General features: G+C 39.8%; 1 protein-coding gene across 1 annotated transcript in view; it reads right to left on the reverse strand.

Annotated features, from left to right (window-relative positions):
* The window catches only part of kita (KIT proto-oncogene, receptor tyrosine kinase a), a 63351-nt gene that overhangs the window by 21343 nt on the left and 24441 nt on the right, over positions 1–17567 (reverse strand). The window contains exons 5-13 of the mRNA XM_078398554.1: positions 13329–13491; positions 10938–11124; positions 9950–10065; positions 7928–8042; positions 4859–5046; positions 4112–4218; positions 3893–4019; positions 2843–2947; positions 2385–2495 (exon numbers count right to left, since the gene is read on the reverse strand). Of these exons, the coding sequence (XP_078254680.1) occupies positions 2385–2495; positions 2843–2947; positions 3893–4019; positions 4112–4218; positions 4859–5046; positions 7928–8042; positions 9950–10065; positions 10938–11124; positions 13329–13491 (1219 nt within the window). The remainder of the gene's footprint in view (positions 1–2384; positions 2496–2842; positions 2948–3892; positions 4020–4111; positions 4219–4858; positions 5047–7927; positions 8043–9949; positions 10066–10937; positions 11125–13328; positions 13492–17567) is intronic.

Raw genomic sequence — 17567 nt, forward strand, 5'->3', positions numbered from 1 at the left:
CACCACCCTGGCCACACATTCATTTTACCCCCGCCATAGGGAAGATGGGACAGGAGCCCGAAAACTGTAATGTCCGGGATCTTCCCTGCAGCCAATCGGCTATTAAACACTATAACCTCAAATAAGCTCTGAACTACATCGACTATTATTGTTATTATTGCACTATTATTGTTTGTTTTTTGTGTGTACATATGTGTGCGTGTGTGTGGTGTGTGTGTATATATATATATATATACACACACACACCACACACACGCACACATAAGTACACACAAAAAACAAGCAATAATAATGCAATAATATATATATATATAGTATATAAATCATTTCCGCATACCTCGACTCCATCCTAACCCCCCTGGTCCAATCTCTCACGACCTGTCCAAGATACCTCACATGCCCTTCGTCTCTTTAATGACTTCCGCTTTCCGAGCCGCCAATCTCTCACCTTTACTGTGGACGATCATTCAGTCACACTACACCTCCATCCCCCACCAGGAAGGCCTTAACGCCTTCATTTATTCCTTGGCTGCAAAACCATCCATTTTCCCTCTACTAACATTCTACTCTGCCTAGTGGAGCTGGTCCTCACCCTCAACAACTTCTCCTTTGACTCCTCCCACTTCCTCCAAGTCCAAGATGTAGCTATGGGCACCCAGATGGGCCCCAACTATGCCTGCCTATCTCTGTTACATTGATGACTGCATCAGTGCTACCTCCTGCACCCATGCAGAACTCATGGACTTCATTAACTTCACACCAATTTTCATCCTGCACTCAAATTTACTTGGACCATCTCCGTCACCTCCCTCCCCTTTCTTGATCACACAGTCTCCATCACAGGAAATACACTATTGACTTATGCCTATTACAAACCTACTGACTCCCACAACTATCTTGACTATCAGGCAGCATCTCGGAGAGAGGGAATGGGTGATGTTTCGGGTCAAGACCCTTTACTCCAGTATTTTGTGATACCTTTGATTTGTACCAGCATCTGCAGTTATTTTCCTACACTATCTTGACTACACTTCTTCCCACCCTGCTTCCTGCAAAGACTCCATCCCCTACTCCCAATTCCTCCGTCGACGCTGCGTCTGCGCCCAAGATGAGATGTTCCATCTGAGATGTCCTCATTCTTTAGGGAATAGGGGTCCCCTTCTCCCATCATAGATGAGGCTCTCACTCGTATCTCCTCGGTACCCCGCAGCTCCGCCCTTGCTCCCCCTCCACCTAGTCACAACAGAGACAGTCCCCCTAGTCCTTACCTCCCACCCCATCAGCCGTCGCATACAACACATAATCCTCCAAAATTTCTGCTGCCTCCAATGGGATCCCACCACTAGCCACATTTTCCCATTGCCACCCCTTTCTGCCATCCGCGGAGACCGTTCCCTCCACAACTCCCTGGTTAACACATCCCTTCCCACCCTAACTACCTTCCCCTGCAACCGTGGAAGATGCAACACCTGTCGCTATACCTCCTCCCTTGGCTCTGTCCACGGACCCCAACAGTCCTTTCAAGGTAGGCAGAGGTTCACTTGCACTCTTCCAAACTCATCTACTGTATCCATTGTTCAAGATGTGGACTCTTATACATCGGCGAGACCAAATGCAGACTGGGCGATCGTTTCATGGAATACCTTCGTTCAGCCCTCCTGAACCTATCTGATCTCCTGGATGCTGCACACTTTAATTCTCCGCCCCATTCCTTCATAAACCTTTCTGTCCTTGGCCTCCTCCATTGTCAGTGAGACTAAATGCAAATTGGAGGAGCAGTATCTCATATTTCGCTTGGGCAGCTTGCAGCCCAGTGGTACAAATATTGATTTCTCTCACTTCAGATAGTTCCGGCATTCTCTCCCTCTCTATTGCTCCCCCACCCAAGTCACACTAGCTTCTCATTTTCACCCTACAAACAGCTTACAATGGCCTGTTTCCTTTATCATCGTTACTTTTTTGCACATCTTTCATTCGTTGTTCTTTATCTCCCCACATCACCGTCTATATCTCTCATTTCCCTTATCGCTAATCAGTCTGAAGAAGGGTCTCGACCCGAAATGTCACCCATTCCTTCTCTCCAGAGATGCTGCCTGTCCTGCTGAGTTACTCCAGCTTTTTGTGTCAAGCATATACTTGTGTGTGTGTATGTGTATTTGCGAGTACGTGTACATATATACCCAATGAACTTTTTTTTCTCTCTCGTTCATTATATTATTTACTGTGTACTATGTTTACATATTCTGTTGTGCTGCTGCAACAAAGAATTTTATTGGTCTATCTGGGACACATGACAATAAAATACTCTTGACTCTCTCTTGACTCTTGACTCCTTTCAGATAAAATAGTTAAACAAGACTCAGTCTCAGGTTGCATGAACTGACCTCCCACAGTGCATGCTCCCAGCAGGTTGACAATGTTGATGTGCTGCCCCAGATGGCTCAATACTTTCAGTTCAGACATCAGAGCTTCCTTCTCCGTGGAGTGAGCGCTTGCTGCAAAGCCAGATTTGCAGTTGTCAGTTTATGTTGTGGTCAGTCAGTTGTCAGTTTACATTCAGATACTTCATATAGACCATTTAATATGTATAGACACAATGTGCCTGAGCAACTCAGCGGGTCAGGCAACATCTCTGGAGAAAAGGAACAAGTGATGTTTCGGGTCCGAACCCGTCTTCAGATGGGAGAAAGAGTTTGAAGATGGGTTCCGACCCTAAACATCATCTGTTCCTTTTCTCCAGAGATGCTACCTGACCTTTTGATTTGCTCCAGCACTTTGTGTCTATCTTCGGTATAAACCAGCATCAATAGTTCCTTCCTACACATTTAAAATGTATACTTACGTTTAAGCATCTTTACTGCAACGGTTAGAATGGAGTCAGCCTTGCTCAATCCATAAGCTGCAGCCTCCACAACCTTCCCAAAGGCTCCAGCACCAAGGGTCTTACCTGAAAATAACAACATACTGTTCAGAACATAATGCATCAAAGTTGTAAAATCATAAACGTGTTGTTTGAGTGGCGAAACAGTACCTGCATTAAGAAAGATAAAAATATAATAAAATGGAAATAAGAGGATTCAAATTATTAAATAGATTTCAAACATCAAAAAGATATTAATATATCAGGAGTTGCCTATCGGGTCTCATTATGGTTAATTTTGACTGAGCTTAATTGTCAGCAAAGCTCAGTCAATGAACACTCTGGAATATGCAATAGATATTTTCTTTACTTGGCAGGATGGTCACTCTTGTGGATGAACTGGACATCCTACTGCCAGTCTCTTACCAGCTATCTTATTAATACTTTCTATCTGTCTCACCATGATCTAATATCCCATGGCCATCCCCTTTGCATGTTCTTTCTTCATCTCTCTTGTGGATGATTGCCAACATTGCAACCTCAAAAATTTCCTTCACCGATGCTGGTCCATTTATCTCCTCTCACTCTACATCCACAGCCCATCAACCCATGCTATTTTGATAACACCCTACACCCTATTATCTGCTCCCTATAACCCTATTACATTTGGTTTGTGTTGCCAATTATCTCCACTGTTCCAACTATTAGATTTTAAGCACAGTCCCCTGCTATACTCCTTTGGTACTTTGTAGACAGTTCCCTCATAACCACTTCCTCACACTATGTTGATAACACCTTTTCCATAGTCAAACCTGAATCTCTGTTCCATGCACTCACTACTGATTGCCTGCTCACGTTCTCAAAATCTGGTTAAACATTCCAAACATTCAGCCTGAATATTTTGACTGGGATTAAAAATAGTACTTTTATTTCCCATATTTTAAATTTTCCATTAAATTGCATTTATAGTGATGACAATAAAGGCTCTAAGGTCATCGCAATTCAAATAGACCAAACAAAAGATCAACTAACCAAAACGCAGCTTATCCCTGGGGAATTCCCATTTATCATCATATGGTAACTGTGTTGGGTCGATGTATGTGTAGTTATTCCCATGGATTCCTTCAACTACCTTCCACTGAATCTGGTACCTGGGTTTCTAAAAACAACCAAGGTTTTGTTAATACTCAATTTTACAATACAAAGTGACAAAATGAGTTTAAAAAATGTGTGAGTTTTGTTGCACTTTACCTGTTGATATTTGTAAAACAGAATAACTAATATCACACACAGTATGCCTGCCGCTGCAGCAAACAGGGACAAGAGTGGAGTAAAGAGATGATGAGTCATCATAATTTCTGTAAAATATAATATATAAAATAATTTTATTGGTTCTGAACACGTTGTTTCCAAAATATCTATAAGCAATTTTATTTGACTATAAGGCTGCAATATTATAAATCAATTAATATCAAAATGCAAAGATGAAAGTCCATCTCTACTTCTGAGCAGGAGACTGGGATTAAACTAATGGACAAGACTGAATACTCCTGCTGCCCACAGACCCAATGATATTAACAGCTGGGCTCATTGAATAAAAAGAGGCGAGCTGCCAATATTAATCATGGTCCTCATAGGAGACGGCTTTGAGGGGAAAAGTCCAGCAGGTTGCGTGCTGATGTGGGGCTGCAACAATACTCTAAAGGGAAGGGCTGAAACAAAGGAAATTCACAAAGCCACAGACTGAAGTGCCAGCCATTACATTTTTTCGGGCAGTTTCTGTATATTTGCCAAATTGCATTCTGTTAAATATGAACACAAAGATTTCATCCTTTGTCTTGTTAAATATATAGTCTAATTTGAACCAAAAATCACTAAAACGTGCAATATAGCAACTTGGTAACCTTTCGATAAGCTTCATCCATGCATGGTATTTTGATATTAAAGCATTTAGTTTTGCTAGCTTGGTTGGATTTGTACTTGCAATCAGAATATTACCTCCTTTTATCTGATAAATCGCATGATTTTTGCCAACACTGTTGTATGCCAGACACTCGACAGTAATGTTGCTCGGCAGTTCTTTGGTGTTAAGAATGCTTTCCACTTCAACCCTACCAAAGAGGGGCTGGCCTATGATTCTGTTTGTCCAGTGTTCTTCTGCTGGTGCTGTGGCTGTCTCGGAGCACCTGAAATCAAACAGCCAACACCATGGGATAAAATGTATTGTCATCTGGTTTTAACATGTTAATGGTCGTAAAGCAGAAGAATTTACATCGTTGTTTTTTAACAACCTTCTCACTCCACCTAATAAATTGAAGGTAAAATCAATGGAAAGACAGAGAAATGGTGAAACTGGCTTTTCGTGTTGTTTCTGCAGGGATTCTATGAATTCTCCCACTAGAGAACTGCTACGAGAAGGGTTCAAGCAGAAGTCAAAATCAGATCCTCTGTCTGATGCAAGGTAAAAGTGTTGCAAAGATGTGTTCAGGTGTCTTCAAAGCTGCCCAACTGGAAGGCAAAGTCGAGAGCAATTTAAACCAAACCTACAATATATGTTCAACTTTATGTATGAATTGGCAGATGTTTTTCAATCTAAATTTAGTTGCCCCAGTGGCAAAGCTTCCACATCATTGCTGTAATGCAGTGAACATACAGCATGCAATAATCCAAATATGGCCTAACCAGTTTTATAAAAGCTGCAACATGATTTGACAACTTTTATACTCCATGGCCTGACCGATGAAAGCAAGTATACCACATGCCTTCTTTACCAACCTAACCACTTGTGTTGCGACTTTACCAACCTAACCACTTGTGTTGCGACTTTACCAACCTAACCACTTGTGTTGCGACTTTCACGGATCTATGGACGTACCCTAAGGTACTTATTTCCTTCTTTGCATCAATACTCCTAAGGGCCCTTCCATTAACTTAACTTTTCTTTTAGATTCGACAACCCCCCGCCCTGCCCCAAGTGCCACACCTTAAACCTGTCCCGATTAAACTCTATCTACTCTTTCTCAGCCCATTTTCCAACTGATCTATTGATCTACCCAGCTGCATCCTTTAATTATCTTGCCCACTCTCCTCTACTCCAACAATTTTGTGTCATCTGCAAACTTACTAATCAGTCAACCTACATTTTCATCCAAATCATTTACATATAATCACAACCCATAGAGGCCCCAGCACTGATCCCTGCATAACGTCATTGGCCACAGACTATAGGTTCACTACTACCTTCTATCACTAATCCTAATTTTGAGTCCACTTTGCTAAATTCACTGTGGATGCCAGTCCATTACTTTTTGGATCAGCCTACCACGAGTGACCTCGTCAAATTATTTACTAAAGCCTATTATACAACATCCACTGTCCTACCCTCATTCATTATCTATGTCACCTCCTCATTATACTCAATCCAATTTGTAAGACATATCCTCCCCCACACAAATTCACACTGACTGTCCCTGAGCATATCCAGATGTGAGTAGGTCCTATCCTTGAGATACTTTCCAATAATTTCCCTAACACTGATGTAAGACTCACCGACTTTCACCCCAGTGCCCTTCTTAAACAAAGGAACATTGGTTATTCTCTAGTCTTCTGGGGCCACACCTGTGCCTAAAGAGGATCAAAAGTCTCTGTGAATGCAATCTCTTCTCCTGACTCAATTACCTGGGATAGATCACTTCATGCCCTGGTTATTCACCTTAATGTTCTTCAGGAGACCCAACACTTCTTCGTGATATCAACATACCCTAAAATATCAGCATACCCTTTCTCTATCTCACTATCATCCATGCCCTTCTCCCCTGTGTATACTGACCCAGTATTCATTTAGTGCCTCACCCTCTTCCTTGGTTCCAGGCAATAAATCTGGGTCCTTGAGTGGTCCCATCCATTCCCTAGTTACTGTCATGTTTTTGATGTATGTGTAAAATGCCTTGGGATTTTCATTTATCCTACTCTCTAAAGATATTTAATGGGTCTTATTAGCCCTCTCGACATCTGTTTAAGTTATTTCATCACCTACTCCTTTTCTCCAGAGATGCTGCCTGACCCGCTGAGTTACTCCAACATTTTGGGTCTATCAAGTTCTTTCTAGCTTCCTTTATATCCCTCAAGGGCCATGTCAGATTTCAGTTTCCTAAACCTTTCATTTACTTCCTTTCCCTTTTTGACAAACCAAAAAGGTTACCAAACAATAATTGCAGGTCAACATTTAATTAAAAATTCACAACTTAAGTGATAAAGCAGAGGGTTTTCAGAATTTTTTGCATTCCTCAGATATCTTAAATTCACACCATGTCATTGAATATTTCTGCAGATTATGCTGGAGAATATAGCAGGAAATCATTCATAATCGTGGCTGAACTGCTTTATTTAATTGCATATGCACACTTTGGAAGTTGGTATCAATTTTGCAGAAGAACAGAAGAAACCCTCAAAGTTCCACTGTCCCTACCATAACAACATTTAGCTCACTGTGATTTAAATGTTTTGCTTTCCAGGTCTAACATATTCATTTACTTCATTTCATTTTGTTCTTCCTGATTATGTTCCTGATTTCCAGATATATAGCTACACTGCACCCAAGAATATGAGTCACTAACATTTTGGGTATTTTACATTAAATTTATGTTTTTTTTTGTTTAGTTTAGTTTAGTTTAGTTTAGTTTAGTTTAGTTTAGTTTAGAGATACAACGTGGAAACTGGCCTTTTGGTCCACCAAGATCGCACCAACCAGCGATTCCCGCATATCAACACTATCCTACAAACACTAGGGACAATTTACACATATACCAAGCCACTTAACCTACAAACCTGTATGTCTTTGGAGTGTGGGAGAAAACCGAGATCTCAGAGAAATCCCACGCGGTAACGAGAAGAACGTACAAACTCCGTACAGACAACACCCGTAGTCGGGATCGAACCCAGGTCTCTGGTGCTACAAGCGCTGTAAGGCAGCAACTCTACCGCTGTGCCACTGTGCCATTTTCATTGTGAACAAAAAATATTACTTTAATGATTTATATACTGCATATCACAACTCATATTTCTCACCGTTTCTGTTGTCCAGCACAGTGAATCCATTTTATTTTTGGGTCTGGGTATCCCACTGCTACACATCGAATTTTAGTTGGCCTGTATTCTTCAAGAACAATAATTTCTGGTCGGCCTAAAACAAAAATATTTCTCAAAATCAGCTTTTTTTTAAAGTTCTGCAATAATTCACACATCCACAAAACAATATTTAGGAACTATAATAATAACATAACCTCTTTCATCTAACAGTGGATCATGCACCAGACATAATGTGTAGCGCTGCATAAAGTCATGGAATATATTAAAAGGAAAAAACTAATAAACTAATAAAGTGCAGGGAATTTAAAAGGAATTGGAATGGCTGCACAATGATGCAGCAGTAGAGTTGCTGCCTTAAAGCGCCAGATACCTGGGTTCGATCCTGACTACGGGTGCTGTCTGTACAGAGCCTATACGTTCTCTTTGAGACCGTGTGGGTTTCCACGGGGTGCTCCAGTTTCCTCCCACATTTCTAAGATGTGCAGGTCGCTAATTGGCTTCTGTAAATTGTCCCTAGTGTCTGGGATGAACTAGTGTATGGGTGATCACTGGTCGGTGAAGACCCGGTGGGCCGAAGGGCTTTTTTCCACACTGTATCTCTAAACTAAATTAAATCTATAAAGTAATGAAAAGGAACTGCTGATGTTGGTTTCTACCAAAAATTATCACAAAATATAAATTCAAGAGAGAGCTAGATAGAGGTCTTAAGGACAGCGGAGTCAGGAGGTATGGGGAGAAGGCAGGAACGGGGTACTGATTGAGAATGATCAGCCATGATCACATTGAATGGCGGTGCTGGCTCAAAGGGCCGAATGGCCTCCTCCTGCACCTATTGTCTATTGTCTATTATCTATAAAATGCTGGATTAACTCAGCGGGTCAGGTAGCATCTCTGAAGAAAATGGATAGGTGACGTTTCAGGTCCAGAGAAGTCTAAAGACATGCTGCCTGACTCGTTGAGTTACTCCAGCATTTTGTATCTATCTTACACGAAATCTACAGTATAACTGATTGAATGCAAAGAACTGTAAGAAGACTTTCGCAGAGAAAGGATGAAAAGGAGCCATTCTTTTCATCTCAATATCTCATGCAAAATTGGAGATGGAAGTTGGGCTATTTACCACCAGCTGTGGGAAGCAGAGCCCAAGCACAGCAAAGTGATCAAATTATTATTTTTTTTAAACCACCGAAATGGAGAATTTGTGGAAGCAGCAATTTTTTTAAAATTGGTCACTAAGAACATGCTATTAAATATTTAGTGTCACGTGGAATGTATAGTGTAAATGTTAAAAAAGGTTACAGAAACAAGACTCCCGATTTTGAAAATATTCTTTGCAGTTTGCATGTAGAAATGGTTGAAGAGATTTCAAATGATCTCTTTTTATCTTGGGCTAGCTCAGATATTTTGGGCTAGCATCATGGGCAATTGTTATATTTATCAGTGAATTAATTCTTAACCATAACGCATTAGATAGTCTAAGCACAAAAACTATATAATTTTTTTTAATTGTATGATTCTGATATTTTTTCTTTATGTATTGGTTCAATCATCTGATAAACGTCTATTTATCTTCCATATCCATTCAACCTGATTACCAAAAGCATAATCTATTGAACACATTTTTGGAAATAGTTGCATTTTGCATTGAAGAACTGAAAACATGATGAATAGATGTCAACATTTTTAACTAAGTGCATTTAGAACAAATGGGAAGAACCAAGCTGTTCTAAACACACAAAGGCATATCAGACAGTGAAGTAGTGAAAAAATATCTTTGAACTCAACTTCAATCATACTCAGATTATTATCAGTCTAACAGAACAGGACATTTCGTGTATTAATCTCTATAATCTCTTTCAATATCATTAAACAATGAGGTTCTATTTAGATTTAAATTATATATGGCAAAGCAAAAGTAATGATTAAAGGGAAAGACAAAATGAACCAACGATCTCCGCCTCTCCAACACATGATTTGATCCTTGCTACTTTTTAAACTTACTATTTATGTATACATCGAATGAAACCGATGAGATGGAATCAGAATTCGAAGCAAAGAATGTGTAAATTCCACCTTCTGTTCCCTTTACTCGGACCAGATGAAGTTCACCAACATATCTATGGGGAAAATATATGATGATTATAAAACAATGATTTCAGATCAACGATTAAGGATAGCTAAAACCTCATATTGTAATGGGCATTACACAACTCTCCTTCAATGACAATCATGAAGGTTGTGGGATATTAAGATGGATTTTGTAATCGAGCTTATCAACAATCACTGCTTCCAAAAGGTAAATCAGATGGAAAGTTAGGATTTCTTTCAAGGGCGATGAGGTGCAGAAGTCAGGAGCTTGTGGTCTAAGACGCCCTGCCTCTTCAAAAGCAGCCTGACCATGGAATCCTGCTAAGAAATTCACCATTAATATACTTGAAATTGTATAATATGTGTCCTTTCCTCACAGGCAAGGACTAGACTCAACAAAAAAATTGTTAAGCTTTGTCCATTCCACTAGAAGGCTTCCCTTTAATGCGAAACCACCTCTCTGCCACTAAACTAATCACAATTTTTCAAACTCCTTCAAGGTTTTAATTATTGCTAGAAATTATTTAATAAGTGCAAATCATATTTCATTTACTTTTTTTTTCCTCTTCTCTATTTTTCATTCTGTACCTGATTTTACATTCATTAAATAGTGTAGCTGACATTCTGATTCAGGCTCTGATATTCGTTACTTGTTCATGATTCTTCACTTGGATTGATTTAGGAAACACTTAGTAGCTTTGTAAAGGGACTGCGCATTTTGGATCAAAAAACAAACACTGCAGAGGACATTGGTACTTGTGGTAAATCCAGCCCAATGTGTCCAAAGGATGGGATTGGCAGTACATTAACTATGATATGGCATAAAGATGAATAACTATTGTCATGACATATTCTACACCTATCTTACTTATGTGTTCAATTCAATTTGGGTATGATGTACCTGTTCCCACTCTCAGTAGATTTCATGTAGTGATCAGATGTGTTAAGTAATGTCTCTTCCATGTGAATCCAGTACTGTTGATTAGGTGCAGGGTAGGCATCAAACTCCACTTTTAACACTAGATTTTCCCCAAGATCCACATGAAAAGTATTGTTCTCTGGAGTTGAAAACTTTACATATCCTTCAGCTGGTTGAAGGGAAAAGACCATGTAAGTCATCCATCAGCAACCTTAAAATCATTTTGCAGTAATCATAGAGATACAAAGAAATACTATTATAAATTAGAAAAAATGCCAAAAGGGTGGTGTGGTGGCACAACTATAAAGTTGCTGCCTCACACCACCAAAGACGGGTTGGATTCTGACTGAGTGCTGTCTGTACGGAGTTTGTACGTTCTCCCCATGACTGGGTTTTTTCCGGGTGCTCCGGTTTCCTCCCACACTCCAAAGATGTACAGGTTTGTACGTTAATTGGCTTCAGTATAAATTGTAAATTGTTCCTAGTGTGTAGGATAATGCTAGTGCTAGACAGACCGGGGATCGCTGGTCAGCACGGACTTGGTGGGCAGAAGGGCCTGTTTCCGTGTTGTATTTCTAAACTAAACAAAATTTAGTGCATTAGCTAATGCTAATGACATTTAGTGCAATAGCTAATGACACTGCATTTTCTTTTTCAATTTGATTAAAATGCCTGATGCAACTCAAATTATAAAATCTCCAATATAATAAGGAAATCTGAAGTCATATTGGAACATAGTAAACGCTTTGAGCTTCAAGCAGAACAATTAACTATTTGATTCCAAAACCATGTTGTTTGAATCACACAGTCATATACCCCTTCAGCCCACCAAGTCTATTGGCTGGGGTAAATGTAAAAATTGTCCCTAGTGGGTGTAAGATAGTGTTAATGTACGGGGATCGCTGGGCGGCACGGACTTGGTGGGCCGAAAAGGCATGTTTCCGGCTGTATATATATGATATGATGATATGATATGATATGATTAACCACCAATTTTCACTAATCATAAACTGTTCCCATTTTATTCTCTCCATGCTCTCGTCAGCTCCCCCCAGAATCTACTGCTCACATACATACCAAGGACAGGGGCAATTTACAATTAATCTGCCAATCCACATGCTTTTGGGTTTTGGATGGAAAATGGAGCTGCTGAAGAAAGTCCACAAAATCATAAAGTGAATCAGCAAACCCCACAAAGACAATGACAAAGGTTAGAATTGAGCCCAGGTCAATACACTTGTGAGGCAGCATCTCTACTGACTGTTCTATTTTCTTCCCACGCCTGTGATTCGTCTTATGATCGGGAGTTCAGGGTGACCAGCCCAGCATTCTGGAATGAATGAATTCACTTTGGCATTGGGAAGAAGTGAAAGTAAATTACCGTTGCATTTCTGTGGGGTAGTAGATGTGGGGTAGTGTGTTGGATAGCGTTAAAAGGAAACAAGGTATTATTGATTATAGTTTAATAATTGGGAAAAAATTAATACTGAAATTCTGGAAAGGTCCTACATCCCCCACAATTAAAATGTGGATTACAGGAATGTCGGAGACACTTCATCTGGAAAGATTGAGACTTGTACTAATGGACAGGTTGAATCTTTTCAGAGGAATATGGTCTCCATTTATTGTATATTTAAAGGGTCAAAATGGCTTGGTGCGAGGACCTGACCGTGGCCTGAATAATGGAATGGAGGAAGAATTATGAATAATAAATCATGGATATATCTCCAATGATAGATAACTTTTTTAATACTCCATTCATTTCTCCAATTTGGATCTCTTATTTTTATTTTATTTTTCTCTATCTTTCCCTCTCTAAAAAAAAGTATAGAAATATGTAGGACATAATTGTTAATATTAATAATATCACGAATGTATGTAATAAGTAAATTTTATTAATATGTATTTATGTTTAATAAAAATATTTATCAAAAAAAAAAAAAGGAAACAAGGTAAAGTGCAAAAAGGTGCAATGAAGACAATTGGCAGGAGCCTCGTGTGTAGTCCCAACAATGGCAGAGACCAGTTGGTGCAAATGGCATTTTACTGCAGTACAATTGGATAATATATTGTATCAGCCATACAAATGTTTAAACTGCATTAACCCAAGCAATTAGAATTAACTTTAATAAAAGAGACAATTATTCTGGGTCAGACAATTTGTTTGTGATGAAATTAAACCAAAGAAAATCTCAAATGAACTTTGGTTAACTTCATACCTCAATAACAATAAAAAAAAACATGTTAATATAAAGATATTAGACATTAGAATAGGTCCTTACATAGATTTTATTTAAAACATGACCTAAAGAATTAAAATGCCACTGCATCATGATCTATCATCTTCTGTTGAGTAATAATAAAGTATTTTACCTACAACCTGCAGGAATACTGAAGCACTTGACATGCCAAATGCATTCCAAGCAAAGCAGGTGAAATTTCCAGTGTCATTCACATTCACTGAATCAATCGTCAATCCCTCTATGCTTTGATAGTGTTTTGGAAGGTTTTGGGACGACCGTGTCTTTGTAGGTGCCTGGAAGTAATGTGCAGGAGATAATTATATTTTATTTTGTTAACTATTTTTAGTCTGACTGGGCAACACAAAACTCTTCACAAAGCTCATGCTAATTTTCTGCACTAAAATTCCTCTTCATATTAGTTTCTGTGGAATTTATTCTGTAGATCCTATGGTAACTTCCCAAAAATTATTAACAATTTTTAAGCACAGAGTTTAAACCAGACGATCTAATACAAAAAAGATACCAAATGCTGGAGTAACTCAGCAGGTCAGGCAGCATCTCTGGAGAACATGGATAGATGACGTTTCGGATTTTCATCCCTGATCATTATGATTAATTTCACAATCAACTGAGATATTAACTATCTTCATCAAAACATGAGCATACTCGTGTAAATCGTTGTTAACTGATTGATTAGAACATATCTCTCCATTTACTTTGAAGGTTCAAAGGAATGATTCCAAAACAAAAGGGATATGAAACATTAATTTTATTTTCCCTCTGCAGATGCTGACTAATCTAATGAAGATTTCTAGCATTTTCATTGAACAAATGTAATCAACCATTTTAATTAAGTAATTTATGTATTTATATTAATTCAATAGAAAATAGACAATAGACAATAGGTGCAGGAGTAGGCCATTCGGCCCTTCGAGCCAGCACCGCCATTCACCGTGATCATGGCTGATCATACACAATCAGTACCCCGTTCCTGCCTTCTCCCCAAATCCCCTGACTCCGCTATCATTGGGATCTCAATCTAACTCTCTCTTGAAAGCACCCAGAGAATTGGCCTCCACTGCCTTCTGAGGCAGCGAATTTCACAGCTTCACAACTCTCTGAGTCAAAAAGTTCTTCTTCATCTCCGTACTAAATGGCCTACCCCTTATTCTTAAACTGTGGCCCCTGGTTCGGGACTCCCCCAACATCGGGAACATGTTTCCTGCCTCTAGCGTGTCAAATCCCTTAATAATCTTATATGTTATATGTTTCAATAAAATTCCACAATTAAAATCATAACACTGGAATATTATTTGACCATATCAGCTATTCACACACTAATGCTACACAAATACTGATATAAAGTGCATTTTAGAGACCCAGTGGACCAAGTGATCACACAGTCATCCTGATGGTTCAATTGCAATTCTTTCACGGTCAAGTGCCAACATCACAACCTTCCAATTGGGGCTCATGAAGATGGTAATGGGATTAATGGTGGGGAGAGGGTGTGTGGGGAGTTGGAATGGGCAGAGGGGTAAGTGTGTGAAATAAGGAAATCTAGAGATGCCGCTGCAAGAGCAGTCCTTAATTGAAGGAGGGCAAGTGGTTACAGAATGGTTAGATTTTCGCTTTCTCAACCGCAAAACTATCAGTATCAAAGACATCTTGCCATTTGGAAGTAAGCTCCAGCATTACGTTTTTGGGACCACTGGTTATTTTGGTCTTCTGGTTGGATGTATGTAGGATATGCTCCACTGATTAGTACATGACAATTATGTCCAGCCCCCTGAACCAGTAGAAGACCTTGATTTAGATATTTTAATATGGTTCCCACGTTTCCACTGAGAGCACATTAACCCATTTCAAGACACGGAAATTGAGTTGGACATGTCTAAGGCAGTGAAGTGGCACAGAATTTTGATGTGTGCTCTCTGTCAACCATTTTGTTTTTCAATGTAAATAAGGGACTAGGATCTTGGTGACAATGGTACTGTGGTACAATGATTTATTCACAAAATGCTGGAGTAACTCAGCAGGTCAGGCAGCATCTCGGGAGAGAAGGAATGGGTGACGTTTCGGGTCGAGACCCTTCTTCAGACTAATGTCAGGGGGGCGGGACAAAGGAAGGATATAGGTGGAGACAGGAAGATAGAGGGAGATCTGGGAAGGAGGAGGGGAAGGGAGGGACAGAGGAACTATCTAAAGTTGGAGAAGTCGATGTTCATACTACTGGGCTGCAAACTGCCCAGGCGAAATATGAGGTGCTGTTCCTCCAATTTCCGGTGGGCCTCACTATGGCACTGGAGGAGGCCCATGACAGAAAGGTCAGACTGGGAATGGGAAGGGGAGTTGAAATGCTCGGCCACCGTTGTAGGTGACGGAAATGTTGGTGGATGATTTGTTGGATCCGCTGGCTGGTGGGGTGGAAGGTGAGAACGAGGGGGATTCTGTCCTTGTTGCGAGTGGGGGGAGGGGGAGCAAGAGCGGACCCCACCGGAAATTGGAGGGACAGCACCTCATATTTCGCCTGGGCAGTTTGCAGCCCAGTGGTATGAACATCGATTTCTCCAACTTTAGATAGTTCCTCTGTCCCTCCCTTCCCCTCCTCCTTCCCAGATCTCCCTCTATCTTTCTGTCTCCACCTATATCCTTCCTTTGTCCCGCCCCCCTGACATCAGTCTGAAGAAGGGTCTCGACCAGAAACGTCACCCATTCCTTCTCTCCCGAGATGCTGCCTGACCTGCTGAGTTACTCCAGCATTTTGTGAATAAATACCGTCGATTTGTACCAGCATCTGCAGTTATTTTCTTGTATTACTTGTGGTACAATGATACTTTATTGTCCCGTGTATCTAAGTACAATGGAATTCTTTTTTTGCATACAGTTAAACGACAATCTTCTATACATTAGGCACAATCATATGAAGTATAAGAATGTAAGAACATAGTCCACACTGAGTCCAGACACAAATTTAGGTGCCATCTTGGATCCTTATAAACTTTAGAATGCCAAATGAACTATTATCATGCCATTTAATTCCTCAACTGTGTGATAGTTTCATAACTTAGTCATTAATTTGTGATTAAGAACATTTTTAGGAAAACACGCTAAGCTCTACATTTTTACAGAAGTCTGATTAACTAAGCTGCACCATCAAATGAGAACTGTTCCAGAGGTTCAAGACAATTATTGGACTGGTCCACAGTGGAAAAATAATGAAAGAACCGTACATAAAAATGGTAAATTATCTCCCATTACTTTAAAAGAGGAACAGTGGCCTGAACAAGTTCTATGGGGCATGGGGGATATTGCAAAGAAACAAGGCGTAGCACTCAGATAGTAATAGAACAACATAAGTCAGCAAAAGAATTTATATCAGCAAGTTGCTTTATTGAACAGTTTTGTAATATTGCCTAAAGCTTCTGATGATACATAATTCCTTTTATAAAGTGAACCAAAGGAACAATATCATAATAAGATACTATTTAAAGAGTTGGACCAGTGGTTTTGAAGACTATGTATAGGGTGTTTGTAAAGTAATCATTCACCAGCCTGAGGAACTTGAAGATATGATTAAAACATGGCTTATCTCTTTAGGTTCGAAATCTCTGTCATTTAGTTACTTAAAACATGCAACCAGGCTGTCATTTGTAATGGTGCAGTGAGATTCAAAATATATAGTTAAGGTAACAATGGAACAAGATATATAAATGTTGCTGTGGCATTTCCCATTTCTGCACTGTTATATCAAGCTAGACACAAAATGCTGGAGTAACTCAGCAGGACAGGCAGTGTCTCTGGAGAGAAGGAATGGGTGACGTTTCGAGTTGAGACCCTTTTTCAGACTGATGTCGGGGGAGTAGGTGGTACAGAAATAAAATAAGACTGGTTGGAGAACTGGGCAGGAAGAGGGGATGGGGAGAGAGAGGGAAAGCAAGGGCTACTTGAAGTAGAGAAGTCCATGTTCATACCACTGGGGTGCAAGCAACCCAAGCAAAATATAATGTGCTGGCCCTTCAATTTGCACTGGGCCTCACTCTGACTCTCTGACCCTCCAGACCTGTTATATCAAACGTTGTGTACTGGCTCTGCTTTGTGATCATTAGGTTCTGTGCACATTAATATTACACTGCACTGTAAATAATAGTTATGTGTAATGTCCAGAATTGATCTTGGTTTAATGATGGTATTTTGGAAAAAATTCTGGGTGGCGGATAATAATATTGCACTTACGACAATACTCAACTCTGCGACTTCTTATTACCAAATCACAGAATCACAGCAGGGTTTAAGGAGGCTTCTGTGGTGCTTCTGTGCAAGATCAGCCCAGTCAGTCCTATTCCCCAACTCTTTCCCTCTGTTTTTC

The sequence above is a fragment of the Rhinoraja longicauda genome, chromosome 1 (assembly GCF_053455715.1).
Source record: "Rhinoraja longicauda isolate Sanriku21f chromosome 1, sRhiLon1.1, whole genome shotgun sequence".
Lineage (NCBI taxonomy): Eukaryota > Metazoa > Chordata > Chondrichthyes > Rajiformes > Arhynchobatidae > Rhinoraja > Rhinoraja longicauda.